This window comes from Liolophura sinensis, chromosome 11 (genome assembly GCF_032854445.1).
Source record: "Liolophura sinensis isolate JHLJ2023 chromosome 11, CUHK_Ljap_v2, whole genome shotgun sequence".
Classification (NCBI taxonomy): domain Eukaryota; kingdom Metazoa; phylum Mollusca; class Polyplacophora; order Chitonida; family Chitonidae; genus Liolophura; species Liolophura sinensis.
Genome location: NC_088305.1, coordinates 15,044,094 through 15,062,330, shown reverse-complemented (window position 1 = coordinate 15,062,330; position 18,237 = coordinate 15,044,094). Strand labels below are relative to the sequence as shown.

The 18,237-nt window shown below is 38.6% G+C and overlaps 1 protein-coding gene across 2 annotated transcripts; it reads left to right on the top strand.

Annotated features, from left to right (window-relative positions):
* The first annotated feature begins 647 nt into the window (after positions 1–647).
* Positions 648–18,237, top strand: LOC135477662 (uncharacterized). 2 transcript variants are annotated; one of them, XM_064757844.1, is made up of 12 exons: positions 648–755; positions 1,894–1,986; positions 2,705–2,853; positions 3,412–3,627; positions 4,047–4,094; positions 4,655–4,709; positions 5,291–5,364; positions 6,213–6,243; positions 7,662–7,920; positions 8,823–8,979; positions 9,575–9,735; positions 10,870–18,237. In XM_064757844.1, exons 2-12 carry the CDS (start codon positions 1,938–1,940, stop codon positions 13,862–13,864), a joined length of 4,194 nt encoding a protein of 1,397 aa, XP_064613914.1. In that variant the 5' UTR covers positions 648–755; positions 1,894–1,937; the 3' UTR covers positions 13,865–18,237. The 2 variants fall into 2 exon arrangements, with proteins under 2 accessions (XP_064613914.1, XP_064613913.1); XM_064757843.1 differs by having other exon boundaries at positions 4,044–4,094.

Genomic DNA, 18,237 nt, shown 5'->3' with positions numbered 1-18,237 from the left:
CATTGGCGGCCTCAAATAAACACAGTATATGTACACACATCTAATGAATCCTCGTCGTCATATGACGTTAAATCCCAAGCATACATACATACATCTTCAGTGAGTTTGGGATTTACAAGAAAATACCTCAGATATGTGTTGCTATATGTGAGATGAAAAAAAACAAACAATTTCCATAAATATTAATTTTCTTATAAATCAAGGGGCAATAACTCCCATCATTGCAATTTTCTTCAAATATTTGGTAGTCTCCCTTGAATAACCTCAAACGCTCTAAACAAAATAAATGCGTTTAAAACACCCCAGGTAAGAAAAATCATATTGGAGAAATTTAATATGCATTACATTCATTGATGTAATTTGCTTTTCAAGGCATCAACTGTACGCCTACACGAAATCGTCAGAAATTTGCGAACAGGTATAAGGTGAAGTTTAGTTACAACGTACAGAGAACCACGTTTTTAAAGTCTCTTGAAATATCGAACTATTTGTTTTAAGAAATTTTAACTGAACATTTCATGCAGATATTTGATCTAACTGCGCCTTTTGAATCAAATTAAAAGTGTGAACAATGCCATTAAAGTGCCCCCAGCTGATATCTCCATTATCAACCAATCAAATTGCTCCTTGGGTATTGCTGCGGTGGACTTTGGCGGTAAATGTAGAAATGGCGATAGATAACATTTTTTAAGTTCCATCGCATTAAAAAATGGCCGGGAGCCTGTATTTGTCCGTTCCTGTCCGTTGTTTTGAAGGTAAGTTGCGTTGGTACAAGATATGGCTGGGAAATGTCCCCAGAATGTTGCGATTTTTCAGAATTTTGCCAACCGGAAAACACCTCCGCAGGCAATGTACAACAACAACGAGATAATAACTAGTGGACTGGGCATCGGGCACAAAAGTTTGCTTTGGGTTTACCTCAACGCCAAATATTTTGGGAGAAAATAATGGCATTACAGCTGAGTTTTTTTAATTGTACGGTGCGTGATGTGATTTGCCGTATATCTTGCTGTAAGGATGTCCACAAGACATGTAATTTGTTTGGGTTTGGGTTTTACCAGCGATCTTGCGGCCTTGTCACGTCACCACACATCCTACACAATAAAATTCAAACCGTGCACTTAGTTCCTGGTTTTATGCTAACCATATGGCGGAAGTTGTTTCCAAGTGTTGGAAGTGGCTGGTCTGTTTTCACGTTCTTAAATATCTCGACTTAGGTCACGTACAAGTGTGTTATTGCACGAGGCAGCTGTCTTACGTCATCATGTCGCTGTGGTTAAATAAACTCTTGCTGGATTCCTCTCAGGTTGTACATATGAAGATCTACTGCACTGACTCATCTGTTAAATAGATCTGGCCATGCTATATCCTATACCTTATTCAGGCTTGTAAAAAGTGAAGGTTGGAAAAGCCAGCCTGCTTAACACAGTTTTAGCTGTATGCACACAGAATGGACTTGAAATAAAGCGTTCTGTTGCCAGTTTTTGTCGCACATTTCCTTCACTGATGATAGTCAACACATTCTGACATTTATGCTTTCAATCTCACTACACTCCTAACTACTTTGAGACTGCTTGTTTCATGTTAAACAAACTTTTTATTTCTTTGTAAGAAGACATTCTGCAGTCAGAGAAACACCATGGTGCTTAGTTGGGAATCTTTTGATCAGCAGGAAACAATGTGCTAAATTTGTTGCCCTGACCCTGGATACATATCAAAGATGAGAGTTATTTTACTTAAGTAAAGGGACAAAAAGAAAAAAGGGGCCAGGGCAAACATTCTGTTAAATTTATTTATGATCCCGCAATGCTTGAATCTGAAGAACTGTCACAGTAGTAGAGGTGGTTAAGTTTCTTAAGAAAACTTTATTGAAATTATCTTTCTGTTTGTCAGCTATGAAGAAGAGATGAAATGTTGTGGTATAACATACACCCAGAATGAAGGTGAATCCCAAAAATGCCCACAAGCCTAACAAGAATGAGAAAGGTAAATTTTGGTACAATATTTCATCATTGTGAGTTTCAGGTGAAGTTTTACTTTAGGGCGGTTTTGTTCATGTTTGACAAAATTATGGTTATTTTTGTTCAGGTTTAGAATGGACAGTTTCCCAGACTTTTTTTTTTTTTTAGACTGGAATTTGGAATTATGACTTGGTACAAAGCTTCACTGAGACAAGTTATAGACTGAGTTGGAGATTTTAGGTGACTTGGGTGGTATTGTCCATTTGTAAAAAAAATATAAGTTATCTAAGCCATTTGTTCTGGTGTGCACATTGACATAGCTTATACTCTGATTGCTCACACAGGCACTGGCAATTCATCATGATAGCAATACTTCCAAAATGCTTGGTGCTCTGCTATTTCTACAGGGGCTGATCAGTGATTATATCTTACATAGAAATATTTTGAAACATGAAAAGATGGGTTTTATGTTGAGGATGTTGTGATAGATCTTGACTATTCAGGTACATAAAGTAGTGTGCTTTTCAATTACATAAAGTAGTGTGCTTTTCAGTTACATAAAGTAGTGTGTTTTTCAGTTACATAAAGTAGGGTCCTTCTCAGTTACATAAAGTAGTATGCTAAAGTCACTGAATGTGACACAAAGTATTAATATTATGAACTTGCACCAGACTGGAAATTTTAATACATTGATCAGGACAGGTGTAAATCCTCACAGTGAGTTAATCAACCTTGTGTTTCAGGTGGCTTGGGACCTCGAGCTCTGAGGCGTCAGTTGCCGTTCACCTCTAGTCCTAATTATCTGCCCCTGAAAGGGAAAAAGGTGTATTTGGACCTGAAAAACTTCCGAGGAGTAAAGCCGGTGGAGGAGGATTTGCTGGCTTTGGGAGCGGTGAGTCATCAAGCTTATGTTATGTTCATGTACTAGAAGTAAGACGGGCCAGAAATGTGAGGAGAATACTAAGGGACAGTAGCTGACACACTCATTGTTTATTATAGGAGGGGTCAGTCCGTTTAAATACAGATGTTGGTTTATGTTTTTTCTTTTGTTCAGAGAGTGCTTACCTGGCATGAGGATGCACTATAACAGATTTATGAAGTTGAGCATGCCCCACCATAATACTGGTCGGTTTCGGATAAAGTGAAATGTTCTTGAGTACAGCGTAACAGACCATTCAAATAATTGAATAAGTAAATAAAGTTGATCATGTCTTGCAGCATTCAGAAAATCAAGCAACACATCTGTGTCCATCAGAAGTTAGGTGTTTATTTACAAGCAACACTTTTGCTGTACATTTTTAATTCTGTGTCATGGAAGACTGACTGTGCAATTTATTCTGTTGGGAACACATTTAAATATTAAAAGTGATATTAGTTTTAAAGCAACATACCAGATGACTTTCAATTTTGGGCAGTATTTTTTTATTTGAAAAAGTTCTCTTTGTTTCAGACTATTGAGAAGTTTCTGAGTAAGGAGATAAACTACTTGATATCTTCTCATGACAAGGCCCGGGGTCACAGGAGCCTGGGTCAGCCAGCAGGGGGTAATGTGGGATCAGGTGCTAGTCAGGGGGTCACCGCCCAAAGTCCAGGGGTCTCCACTCCCAGCCCCTTCAGTATGGGCCTGGATGTCTCCCCAGCAGTCATCAGCAACAACAAAAAAGAGGTATTAAGATTTCCTTCTTCTAGTACAGAAGGTATCAAAAAAAGACCGCATCAGTGAACCCGTCATAAAAAGTTGTCATCTCTTCTTGGTTCTAAATTGTTTTAATTTCATTTGGTTGCATGAAGTAAACTCCTCCTAGGAAGACATTACATGTTTGTACATTGTACTTTGAATCAGATGTTTTGTTTCAAAGCAAAATGAAATGCTTGGTATACCCTTTTTGCCTATATTAAATTGTTTACTAATAAAACCTGAAATGTAATTATTCAGTGTAAAATATTGGTCCTAAATATTTTTGGTTTTAAAGTATTAAATAGAATTATTAAATGTCATGCTACACTGGTGAAGGTTCTCAAAATAATATCAAAACCTGCATCATAACAAGAAGTCTCTTAATGCTCTGTCAACATTTGCAGCAGACTTCGCGAGGGAAGGCCCTCATCAGGTTGGCCCGTGTGGATGTAGCTGTAAGTTTTCACTGCTACTTTCATTTTCTTTGTATATGTTGTGAAAATTTGTTGCTGTGTTTTTCCGAAAAAGGGATTCAACATGCATGTTTTTTTTTATGCTAAGACTTCACAACTGTTGGTATGGACTTCCACTAAAACTGAAAATTAACGTAAAATCTGATGAGGAGGAAGATTAAGGTGGGAGTTTAGGGGCACGACTTTTATATATTACATGACTCATATAACATTATTAGTTAAAAAATCTAAGGTGAATTCAGGAAAAACAGTTTTCTGTAACATTTCATTAACAGATAGAGTAAGGCCTGGCTATAGGACACCGTGAGGTAATTCTCTCTCAATTTCAGTGCTTTCTTACTTTTTACAATCAAAAAGAAGAGAGGAAACGGCTCCTGTGTACATTTAATGTGCACAGAAATCAGTAGGACCTGATAACTGGGCAACTCCGAGTATTGATGGAAAAAAAAGATCCTGGATAATGATTAGAATGTATGCAAAACAGATGTATGAAGTTAAGATTTAATTACATGGGTTTGATATATGATTTTTTCCTCCCACAGAGAACCGTTGTGGACAATGCTGAGAAATGGGGAGTGAAAATAGTCCACATAGACAGTGAGTTACTCTGTATTCATGCGCTTTGACAGTTGTATTACAGTTAGTGGTGTAAAATTGAGTCCATATCTAAGTTACACGATTTTGCCTGATTCTGAGAGCTGTGTTGATCTTACAAAGGTGTTTAAATGATTATTTAGAAGCTAGGATGGTATGTTACTGGAAAAGTGTAAGTTTCAGGACCAAAAGTTATATTTTGCCACTAAATATGCACTTTTATTGTGCATAATTTGACTGTATATATAGCGCAGACAGGCAGCAACTTTTCTCTGAAGGATGGGATCTACAGTACATTTGTGTACATGTTCTCTCAGAAAACATAACACAAAGAGCTATCCTTAGAATTGATCAGTGTTGCTTAAATGTACATAGAGAGAAGTAGCCCCCTACTCTTGACTAGATGTGTTTTACTAGGTATAACAATAAGTAGTATGTCTTTCAGCTACAGAATGGCTCAGATTTGTAAATTTATTGTAGGAAACACCAAATAAATCAAAATACATCACATTATGGTGTTTGACTTGTAACAAGATATCGCTGAATTAAATAAATGATTGCTTTTATTTTAATTCTTGTCGTAGGTGCTCTTAAATGGATCCTTAAGGAGAAAGAGAAGGCTTTAGCAGTCAAGGGACATGCTTTCGCCTCCCAAAATGTGAGTAAAAGCAAAAATGACTAGACTGTCCCTACTAAGCCCCACTGTGACCTGTGATGGGGAAAGGGGGGGGGGGTGCAAAGGGGTAAATGGTCAGCTGTGGTTATTGCATGACCGTGAGTAACCTGGGAGGGCCGTAGCTAGAGCTGTTATAGTTCCTGGAGACATTTGACCTCCAAAACTGTTCGGTTCTCAAACTAATCAAGCTGTAATATAACTAATAAGTAAGTTGAACAAAAATATGATGGTGTACTTATAAAAAGTTTAGCTTTCTTTCTTTAGTAATTTCTTTCAGCTGTCAGAAAGCGTCCCTTTTATCATGTGTGTTATATAAATTTCTTAAAGCACAGTCACAATACCACCTTTTAAATTTGCCAGAACCATCAGTTTTTTTCTGGATATGGCCCTGTCAGGAACCAGGTCATATACTGTATGTTGTAGCTTCTCTTCTTCCTGCTGGTATGTAGCAGCTACATTGTAAGCATTATATATAAATAGGAGGGAGACTGGTGTCAGGCCTGGTGTCTTGTGGATGGACAGCACGTTTAGTGAGAATAGAATGTGTGGTTGTCTGAAAACAATGACACACTGTAATGATGAGACCAAAACTAACTTTGATACCTACTGCACTTGTTTTTCAGATTTTCTTCTCAATTTATTTTTGTCTTATTCCAGTGTGAAGGGAGGAAAATGTTGGCCATTTCTTAGGAGGACTTTGTATTCTGTGATTATCCCATTATCAGGATGGACACTCTGGCTAAACATGTGATTTAGCCATGTGATTTATGTTTATTTTTTTTTTTTTGTGTACAATTTGTTTTTAACACTGTATGTTTTCTGTATTTCAGGTTAAGCCGAAGAAAAACACGCAGAAGAAAGGTAAATGAATTTCTGATGTTTGTACGTTTTGTACAGTACATACAATAAAATGTTCATAATTTACCCCTGTTGTAAAATCCAAAGCAATCTGTGAAAGACATCTTTGAAATATATCTCACATTTTAGCATGAGTTGTATGCTAGTAAGGCCTCATTTTCGTACTTCTTTACCAGAATCTAAATGGATTCCCATAGGTTTGTTTTGTGGGAATCCACGAGAATCTAGGTCAAATCTAGTACCACAAAGTATGCAGTTACTTCAAGTTTTAATTTGTGGCATATAAAACTAAACAGTTTTGGGGATTCGAGGTGACATAAATATCACTCTACACGTAGCAGGAGTAGAAATAAGCCTCACAAATCACAAGGCCAGCAGAAATGAGCCCCACAAATCACAAGGCCAGCAGAAATAAACCCCACAGAGCACAAGGCCAGCAGAAATAAGCTCCACAAATCACAAGGCCAGCAGAAATAAGCCCCACAAATCACAAGACCAGCAGAAATAAGCCCCACAAATCACAAGGCCAGCAGAAATAAGCCCCACAGATCACAAGGTCAGCAGGGCCAGTTAACTTGGAAATCAGTTGGCCCTTCTCCAATTTCTCCGAGTCCCTGGCTTCTTGATAGACAAAAGCACCACGTCAATAAAGTTTTAACATTGTAGGTTGATCTGATATATATATAGTTTACTATTATTTTTGTTCAAAAAATTACATGAATACTGGTTGCTTTTGACATGAACAATTTTTTTTAAGAAGTTCAGGTGATAGAGGTTTGTTACCAAGAAATGAGCTGTGAACTTTTGGGTAAGATGTTGGGAGGCCAGCAGTCCTCGCATAGACCCTATTAGTAAATTATAAACCATCCTTTGACCAAAGCTTTTAGCTACAGAAGTGAGCTGTAGCTGGTCGAGTTGCTGACATTCAGAATGGATTTGCTCCATTTCTGTGACATTTGACAGTAGCATGCCACAATAAAGTCTTTCCTTTAGTTCCGAAACTCAGGTGAAAATGCAATCAAATTTACAAGCCAATGGTTTAAGGTCGTTCCGATTCACGCTGCTTTTGGTGTTTCATCGCAGTTTAATAGCCAACAAAATATTTTTACAAAAATGTCCTCACGCACGGATTCCTGTCGAAAGTACAGCCGTGCATATTGGTTATCAGCGATAGATCTAGGCTTGAAATTGTCTAAAAATCTGTGAAAGGAAAGAGGCTTAAAACCAAATAAACGCATCAAAAATGCTATAAATATTCCGTGGACTTTCTGTCTTTGTTCAGATAAGGCCAGGTCTACAAATTCTTCGATCTAGACGAGTCTTGTGAGCTGACAACACAAAATGACCAAAACTCTGTATGCTTAAATTACTGGTTATGGAATGCTAACAGTCGACTATTATTGCCTAATTGTGTTTTCCAGGAAAGCTGCTGAAGGCCCCTGTGGTGAAGTTTGAGTCAGACACACAGGCTTATCGGCCACACTACCTGGAACTGGAATCTTGGCCCCATGTCAGTGTAGACACGCTCCCAGGGACATGCCCATTTGACGGGGTGGTGATGAAGAGCGGAGGTCGGCGGGCAGGAGCACAGGGAGATAGGCTAGGACAGCCTGATCCTGAGGGTCAGCCATCTCCCTGCGGGGAGAATAGAGGCAAGGAGACGCCCAAACCACCCACAACGTAAGCTGCTTAGCCCAGAACACATTATATGGCTGTTTGATCAGCCAAAGGTGTGAACATTTGGCAGCCTGACATTTCAGAAATGGTCACTGTATAATATGTACTGTCCTATAGCAGATTTGTGTGATGTTTATTGTTCAGGTTGGCTTCTTTTTGAAATCCACAAACTGTTTTTTAATGAGATTGTAGGCTTGGTGCCATCTCAACATGCTGGTTCATCTGAAGCTTTATGTCCAATCAGGAACATGAACCTGGTTAGGTGCAACTTTTTTGGCATAAAGTAAAAGAAAGCTAAAATATGACGTACGGTTCCTCATACAGACAACTTAAAACTATGCATAAACCCACATTTTCATTTGTTTTTTTTTTAAATTTTTGTGAAGAGAGTTAAAGCTGTTCAATCCTTTGAATTCTAAGGTGGGCTTTATGGACTATATTATCAGAGTTTAGAAACTCTGACGTCACAGGAAGTTTATCCAACCTTAATGACCACACTGAATGTTGGGATAACTCTTTTAACCCATAAGTAAAAGATTACTGAAATTGTGTTCTGAAAAACTCCTTCCTTCTGGTGAACATCAGGAAAAAAAGGTGATGTGACATCAGAGTTCCTAAATATCGTCAGTATGGCCTGTAAAGCCCACCATAGAATTCAAATATATGCCTTTCAACACAAAAAAATCTAAAAAAAATAAATGAAAGTATTTTTACACATAGTTTCAGTTGTTTGTATGATAAACCTTACTTCATATTTTAGCTTTTCTTTTACACGAAACATACTGAAACAGATATGCTTCAGACGAGATGTTTTTCAGACTCTCCCATTTGTCAAATATAAAGATGTGATGAAACAAACAGTTCTTATATCCAACATCTACAGCTGTATGGTTTTGTTGCTTCAGTGGTCAGAAGGCCGGGTCAGGGAAGTCAGACAGTGTTGGGTTTGGGCATCTGGTCACCGGTGGACAGATGAAGAGGATAAAAGAGAAGAGGAAAAGGACAGACAAGAAGAGGGGATACTGTGAGTGCTGTAAAATCAAGTATGAAGACCTGCAGAAGGTATGGGCCTTGAACCGTTAATTAATCCCCTCTCTGAAGCTTTAACACCATACATATGAATTACAAAGAAAAAAAACAAAAACCAAAAAAAAAAAGAAAAAAAAAACATGCAAAACCTTCTTGAAAATTTGCAAAAATGTATTTGACAAACAAAAGGAAAGTAGCGGAGGTACACTAAACTTTGTCATTGTGCAAGAATAATATTTGGAAGGATGCTGGCGAAGAATTTAGTGACAGAAAATTTAAATTTTTGATTAACTAAGTTTATTACTATCCACATTCATGCAGTTAAAGTTTACAGTCGCTGTCGGTTCAAGAACCAGCTCATGCTGGCTTCCTCGCTGGCCGTACATGAGGTCTGCCAGCAACCTGCGGATGTTTGTGGGTTTTCCCCGGGATCTGCCCGGTTTCCTCCCAGCATAATGCTGGCCGCCGTCATATAAGTGAAATATTCTTGAGCATGGCATAAAACACCAACCAAATAAGTAAATAAATAAATAAATTTTACTGGATGAAGTGTGTTGCTGACCAGTCTGACTGCCTGTTCTTTTGTACTATACATGCTCTTAACAGAAATATTGTTTGTTCTTCGTAGCACATTCGTGGAGATGATCACAGAAAGTATGTTCGTGAAGAAAAGGCCAACTACAAGGACTTAGATGTGCTTATTCGTAAGGGACAAACAGCAGAGGAGTTCCTACAGTCTGTTGTCAATGAGCAAGCGTTAACATCACCTGTCACACAGTCACAAATAAGGTATGAGAAAGACGGCTTTTTATCACTCAAGTCACTGGTCATGTTTTAGTCTGTAGACTTCACCTGGCTTTCGTCTGGTTATTTAATGAATTATAGCATATTATTGAATTAAAAAATGAAGGAGTCAGTCATGGAATTGGTTATAACATCTGTGTAGAACATCACTGAAATCTCTGCCATCAATTACAGCTAAATACATCTGCACAATAAAGGAGATACATATCTGGGAACCACAGTAAGAAGCAAGTTTTTCATGTGTGATATTTTAGTTATTTAATGTGCTGCTAACATTGTGCAAATCCTGCTTATGGAATTAAATCTGAGTTTTCTCTCCAAGGGGTTTGCTCAGCCTGGATTTGTCCTAGTACAGTCACGATGTTTTCATTCCACCAAACAAACTTGACGCATTTGTTCAAATATTGAGGTGATTTAAATAAAAAGGAGTGCCCTTTGCTAGCTCTGACAGGTAGTCCTGGCTTTTGACGACTATCAGGCCCTTGACTAAGGACGTGTAACCATCTCTCGTTGCTTCGGCTGTGGCTTAAGTTGGAAGGGGGGCCTCCAGTGCTCAGTTGGTTAGCGCGCTAGCGCAGCATAATGACACAGGAGCCTCTCACCAATGCAGTGTCCAGTTCAGCTCATGCTGGCTTCCTCTCCGACCGTAAGTGGGAAGGTTTGGCAGCACCTGCCGTAGTCATGGGTTTTCCCTGGGCTGTGCTCGGTTTCTCCTCCCACCATAATGTTGGCCGTCATCATATAAGTGAAATATTCTTGAGTACGGCGTAAAACACCAATCAAATAAATAAGTTGGAAGGCTTGACAGGGAGCTGAAGATTGGAAATGGTTAACCCTGGGCACTCCGCAGAGTTTCCTCCACCCAAAAACTAGAATTATTGGGTGTGGCCTTGAACATCAATCAAATAAATAATAAACTAAAACTGTCAGTGGTGAAGAACCAATTCAAAAATTGTAAGATCCAAAAATTTAATGGACGGGAGGGGACCATAGCCCACAACGAACACACGTGGAAAATTTCATTCAAATCCATACAGAGGTAATTGAGATAAATGAAAAGTGGGCTTGCTAGAGGCAACATAATCAAGGTATTACCCTGTGATTTACCCTGTGTTTCAGTGTTGACAGCAGTGAGGATGTAGTAGTCCTCCTCTCTCCTGTACGCACGAAGGAAACGGCAAGGAAACCTTGCACACCATGCAGGAGGGGGAAACCATGCACGCCAAGTAGGAGGGAGAGACCACGCACGCCAAGCAGGAGGGGGAAACACAATGCTTCACAAGATGTGAAACCAGTGGCCAAGAAAACTCTGAACAAGTCCCCAAACAGCAAGATTGGGGCAAAAAAAGCAACATCTCCAAGTGGTAAGGTTGAATGTAGGCTGGAAATGAAAGGCAGTCCTAGGGCAGAAAAGCTGTGTCAGGTAACCCGGAATGAAGGAAGTACCCCGGAGGCTTTGCTCAAACCATGCTCAGTTTCGTGTGAGGTTCTACAACTTTCTCCATCCAAGAGCAAACAAGGAGCATTCGTTGTCAAGGATGTTAAAAGCAATTCAGAAATCACAGTTACAGTCGCAGATGTAGGAGCAAGTGCTATTACTACAGAGAAGACGTCACTGCAGAGCTCTGAAAGCAGTAAGGAAAATCATAGGAGTAGTCCTCGTAAACGTGAACAGAAATCTGGTGATGTAAGAAACAAGTGTGTGCAGTCACTCAATGACACTGCCCAAATCCCGGCAAAGTCATGCAGTTCATCGAGCAAAAGAATGCGACGTTTGTCACTCAGTAAAAGTTCTCGTATTGAAAATGTACCCGTGTTAACAGAGGTCAAAACTGTGGAGAAAATCACAAATGTTATTCAAGTGCCAAATGGCAGTGGTTCTCCAAAGAAAACCAGTAATGTTCCATTGACTATGCAGTGCTGCACCGTGACTTGTCTGTCCCCTCCTAGCAACTTGACAGCTCAAAGTATATCTACAGTGACTCGGGAGAGAAAGAAAGCACGAATAGTGAGCTCAAAGCCGATACGCAAGTGTACAGGTAAGGGTTCAAAGAAGAAATGGCGAATATTTCAGTCCATGCGTCATTTTAAGCTTCCGCAGAAATGGCGAATGCTGTCTGACCGCAGTGTGAGTAAGATACTAAGCAGTGATGAAAACAGTGAGAAGTTTGAAGGCTTCACGGAGGCTGATCTTTGCTTACCCTCTGAGCCTCCGTCAGATTTATCCTACGTGGAAGTGTCGCAGATTGCGCTTGAAGAGGGCTCAGACATAGAATGGGAGATAACTCTGCCATATTGGAATTCCTCGGCGTACGAAGCTTTGCCTAGTCAGCTAGTGACAAAGTCCGGTGTTGGTGAGAATACAGCTCAGAATAATTGCACAAATGCAAGAAAGACGCCGGGAAAAGGGAAGTCAGTTGGTCAGAAAGGAAAGAAAACACATTTTCGGTTTTCACCTCCTGTTGATCGTTCTGGGTTGGGTTATGACCCAGGAGATGATTTTAAATGCAGTCCAGACATCACTGATAAACAGCCGAGTTTTGTTTTTTCAAGTCCTATTATCCACAAATGTGGTGATTCCCAGGAAAAACACAAAAATCTAAATGAAATTTCTGCGATTGGCAATGTATGCAAGGAAAGCATTTTGTCTAGTGCACAGTTTGATAATGAGGTGAAGAAAGATGACTTTATAGAGAACCTCAGGAGGCAGGATATCAGTTCACCATTTATTTTCTCTAATCCTCTACAAGAACAGCTGGTAACCCCAATTAAAACCCCATGTAGATTATCGCGATTTGCAGACAATGGTACCAATGTGCAAGCTGATGATGAAATCGAGTTTAATTTTTCAAGTCCACAGAGACTGAAGACTGCTTTCAGTCCTCTGAAATCCACAGATTTTTGTGACAACGAAAATCCGCTTTCCCCTGTTCAACACTCAAGAAAAGGGAAGTCTAGAACTTCCAAGAGGTTGGATTTAGCAGACACTCTAGAAGACCATAGGCCATCAACTGCTGTGCCTGATTTTCAGCCGTTACCGAATGATGAAATATCTTCTGTGAATAAAAGTATTGAAATGTGTGAGGAGAGTCTTGTCAACAAGGAAAAGGTTTCTCCTCAGCAAGTAAGTCCAGTCAAGTGTAACAAGGCTTCTAATATAAGTCGCCGAATGGCTGCAAACCTAGCACGACATTCCCCAAGAGATTGGTCAAAATATTGTGATGATGCAGACACTGTTAGAAGTAACAACACCAACCCGGTCACCCCTGTGAAGCCTGTAACAAAAGGTAAAGTTACCTGTGTTCTAGAAGAACAAAGTATGACATCAAGTAAATATGGTGAACCATACCTGGCTGACTCCCATTCTGGCCTTCAGGTAGAGCAGGTGGGGACATGGCAAAGACCCAATAACAAGCTTACCCTGTCAGGTCACAAAGGTCATAGGTCATCTGGGGTCAGGCCCAAAAGTCAGCCAATCTTGGTGCACCAAGTGAAGCGGAATGGTGGGGGTTTGGAATTCTCTCGTGCTGCAGACAGCGATTCCAAGGATAACCAACCTCAGAAGAAACTGTTGAAGAAGGACAGCGAACTTAGTGAAGAGAAAAAAGCTCTGCGCCTTTATCGTTTTGACTATATTACCACGGCTAATAGAAATCCAAAGAATTTTACCACTGCTAAAAGAGTGCGAAAATCCTCCGCACAGCGGTCCTTAAGTGTGCCCAGTAGAGACGTGTCAGGCATGTCGGCGTCAAAGCGCTCTATTTCTCCTGGGTTATCCGAAGTTTCGAAACGTCAGAGGAGAGCCAGTGAGAATTTAACCAATGACACATATGACTTCGCTCATTCCACAATGTCGAAGTGGAAGTCAAAGTCTGGCAGGTTGATCAAACCTGAAGACTACCAGAGACGACCACGAGATGAGATACTACACTACAGCAAGACTCACCTGAAGAAAAAGAAGAAACTGGCCGCAGCGAAACACAGCAACACTGGTGCTGGTGACACAGTTGGTGTTTCCTCAAAACTAAGGAGTTCCCCAAGGAAAAGGAATTCTCCGAGGAAGGGGTATTCCCCTAAAAAAAGGGATTCCCTGTATGACTTTGATTCCTCATGACCCCTGATTATTGTTAGCAGTACTTCAATTGTATTGAAGACATAGTACCTGTGCTAAGATTGGTGTTAAATATAAATATGTATCAATATGGTACATATGCCTTGTATATTATTGTTCACATAAATGTATTCATATGTATGTTAACTTCAAAGTTCAGTTTTATGGTAAATACCTGTAAATAAATGTAAATAGTCCTCCATTAAATCACCTCCATGCCCTCCCAAGCAACAGCTCCTTAAGTTACTGGTATCAAAGAAATAGCATATATTGAAGTCACTCTCAAAAACGCATATATATGGCTTTCATACTGACATGTACATGTTTAATGCTCTATAATTATAATCACAAAAATGATTTAACAAATATCAAAATTGAGGAAAGTGATAGAAAAGGTGAAGTTTTTAAAGGACATGCTATGGCTTACAGGCATTGGTATGGTCCCTCAGGAAATTTGTCTGCATGCACATTAGTTTTGTCATAGTTTTCATCTGTCAAGCAATCATGTTCTTGTGTTTATGTCCAACTCAAGGCAAATGTGTCAGTCTTGTTTTCAGGTTAGGGTTCTAGAGCAACACTCACCAAGATCTGTGTTCAGATATTTATCACTTGTTATACTGACTTGGTATGGGTAGGGGAACTTTCTTAAGGGCTTTACTTTCTCACTGCTATCAAGTTGTTGGAAAGATGTAGTCCTTCAGTCAGATCCATGTACATGTGTATGTAGTCATGTGATTGGTTAGAAGTACATGTACATGTAATCCTCAAGGTGCAGACAAGGGATTCCTCAGACTCCGTCGCTATGATTTGCTATGATTGGTCATGTGATTGGTTAGAAGTACATGTACGTGTAATCCTCAAGGTGCAGACAAGGGATTCCTCAGACTCTGTCACTATGATTTGCTATGATTGGTCATGTGATTGGTTAGAAGTACATGTACGTGTAATCCTCAAGGTGCAGACAAGGGATTCCTCAGACTCTGTCACTATGATTTGCTATGATTGATCATGTGATTGGTTAGAAGTACATGTACATGTAATCCTCAAGGTGCAGACAAGGGATTCCTCAGACTATGTCACTATGATTTGCTATGATTGGTCATGTGATTGGTTAGAAGTACATGTACATGTAATCCTCAAGGTGCAGACAAGGGATTCCTCAGACTCTGTCACTATGATTTGCTATGATTGGTCATGTGATTGGTTAGAAGCACATGTACATGTAATCCTCAAGGTGCAGACAAGGGATTCCTCAGACTCTGTCACTATGATTTGCTATGATTGGTCATGTGATTGAAGAGAACCAACTGGAATCTGTTCACTGTTTTGTAATGGGAAGAAAGTTTCTGTATTACTTCTACTTTTTTTATTCAATATTTTTGAATTGTGTATATGACAGAAAGTGTGTGGTGACGTGTATAAAATACAGTAATCTGCTGCTCTTTTTATCAACGTTTCCGCTAACAAATATTGAAGTTTTAACGTTGTGATTTGAAGTTTTTGACTGTACAAATACATTTTGTTTGTTCTCTAACATCACTAGATATGCACTTAGTTTACAGATGTAGAACATGCATGTGTGTTGAAATGATATATTCTCAGAAAATGTGAAACAGTAAATTTTAAACATGGTACCCAGTGTTTGGAGCAAAGAAAAGAGGAGACAATACTGATATACTGTAACCAGCAATGCTTACTAAGAGACATTTTGACAAGATGCAGGTTATAACGGGTTATGCCTTGATGATGATTTAATCAATTTTAATTGGTTATTGAGTGTGAGTGAAGGTATGTACTGTAATTCTTCAGTATTCTTGTGAAGTTCAACCGAACTAATCTAGTTCTGTCTCCAAAATCAAATTGAAAAGATGCATAAATTGCACTGAAAGTTCCTCTTTCAAGTGCAAAAAAGTTTGAGAAGTGTTGATAGAAACCAAAGTTAACAGTTGACAAAAGTTATCTCCCCTGGAACTTAAGTCATCTTGGAGACAGCTTTGTCAGATTTTGAGAAGGGATGTATAGGAAGTGTACGAACAAGTTTGATGCTTGAGTTTTTATTATTTAAACCATATCATTTGCATGATGTTCAGGCCCAGAATTATATTATTACAATTCGATCTGAATGCCGGAAAAGAGGTTTCGCTAGCTTCCTGAAGCCCTGGTTTTAACTTTTGACTGAGCTGCATTTTGTGTTGTCAGAAGAAAATCTGAGCATTATATTTCTTTTTTTTTTATGTTTTTATCAGTATTTATTTTTCATTGAAGGAATATCTACAAGAACGGAAATGAATATATGCATTCTCTTTGTATGTTCTGATTTGCATTCTTTTTTTTTTAAATTGCATCCAGCAGTTTTATTTTCTTGTTCATTATATTTTAATATTTCATGTAGATTTGATACCACTGTGTTTTCAGTTAACTCTTTAATGCTCATTTGAAAATTTAGTGGAAATTTGTTATACTAAAAGTTAGCACAGGTTGTTTGAACACTAAGATACTGTATACCACTATTACATATTTTTGTAGGTGTGGTATGTGAAGATGCTTTCATTTTGACTGTTAGAAATCATAAAGCTGTTGGACTTATGTTTTATGAATAAACTAAAAACTTGGCTTCTGAAGGCACATAAACATTTTTGCCAAACTGGCTTTTGTGCAGTTTGCACAACTTGTTTAGTAATTGTGCACAAAGGTATCACTGAATGACTTCACCTCGCAACTACTGCATATAACTTTGCAAGTACCTGGATCTGTTTGGACAGAATGCGACAGACAGACGAAACAACATGTGTGGCACATGCTACATGTAGCTGTACTATTGATTGTCCTGTACAGTGACATGCTATATGTGGCTGTACTATTGATTATCGTGTAAAATGATGTGCTACATGTAGCTGTTCTATTGATTATCCTGTACAATAACATGTGCTACATGTAGCTGTACTATTGATTATCCTGTACAATGACATGTGCTACATGTAGCTGTACTATTGATTATCCCGTACAATGACATGTGCTACAAGTAGCTGTACTATTGATTATCCTATACAATGACACAGTACTGGCCTGAGGTATTAAATGGCGAATGCAGACTTCTGGTTCCAAGTACATGAAATGGAGCACCTTTTCCTTGGCAATGGGGATTCAGGTCCAAGCTGGATTGACTTGTTTTCTTGCAATACATGTATATGTCTAATAAGTAAGCTATGTTCCCATAAAAAGCCATCACACAGGAATGAATTACAGCATTGAGTGAACTGTAATTGTGAATGGATGAGATTACATGTACTAGAAATTTTTGGCCAAAAAATCGACTTGCACAAATTCATTGAATGTTGCTATTCAAAAATAGCCTAAATAAGTACCTTTCACAAATTATCAGTCTTGTCTCTTCATGCTTTGATGTTGAAATAAAGGGTAGCATCATAATTTTTTCAAACTTTAAGATCTTTTTAACTCTAGAAATAGTACAGGTATGAGTCTGATATTTACCAAAGCACAGCAGTTTTATTGTTGAGAAATACACCTGGAAAAACATGGAAATGTTGAATAGAATTTTCTCACCCTTGACCTGCAGTGAAACCGTTACAAGTACTCGACGCTCAGTTTCTGTTTCTAGAAACAAAATTCCTTTCTGAGCTTCCTTCTGAATATGAGTAAAGTTCTCTGGAGTGAAGTCTCTTTGAACATGCTGAATTGGAGTTACCATATACAAATCATAACTACAAATCTTCATAATGACCAATCACATCTCCAACATACCATTGATTTTGAGTTCAGATTTATATAATAAATCCTGGAAGGATGTTCATGTAGGCCCTACAGGGCATTGTAGCAAAAACTTACGTTAGATGTGTATGTGTCCTCACATACTGTGAGATCGGGTTCAGCCCTAACAAATTCTGTACCCAGCACATGTGATACACCCACTAAGCTTAATATCTTGTGATGCATCAAGATGTATTGGTTATGAATATGTAAATATTCTGAAAAATTTCTCCCAGGAATAAACAAAAACATTCAGGGGCGTAAGACATAAACTGTGTGTAAACTATAACAAAATACTATAACCCAAACTGTCAGAGATTAAAGAATTTGTCTTTATTCACTTTTACAAAACTGCTTTTGGTAGAATATAAAAGGGAATTTTATCTGGTATCTTCAGTGTACAGTGTCATTTGTTTACTTATTTACACATGTGTATGAACTTTTCTTGTAACCTTCAATATTCAGTAAGTAGGCTACTTTCACAACTTTATAGTGTGTTGATTTGTTCAGTTTTGTTAGCCCATCTGCTGTACAGGTCATTCAAAATTCCACTCAGCTGTGTCAAAATTTTCAATTTTAATACAGAATAAATCATTTATCAAGTTTAA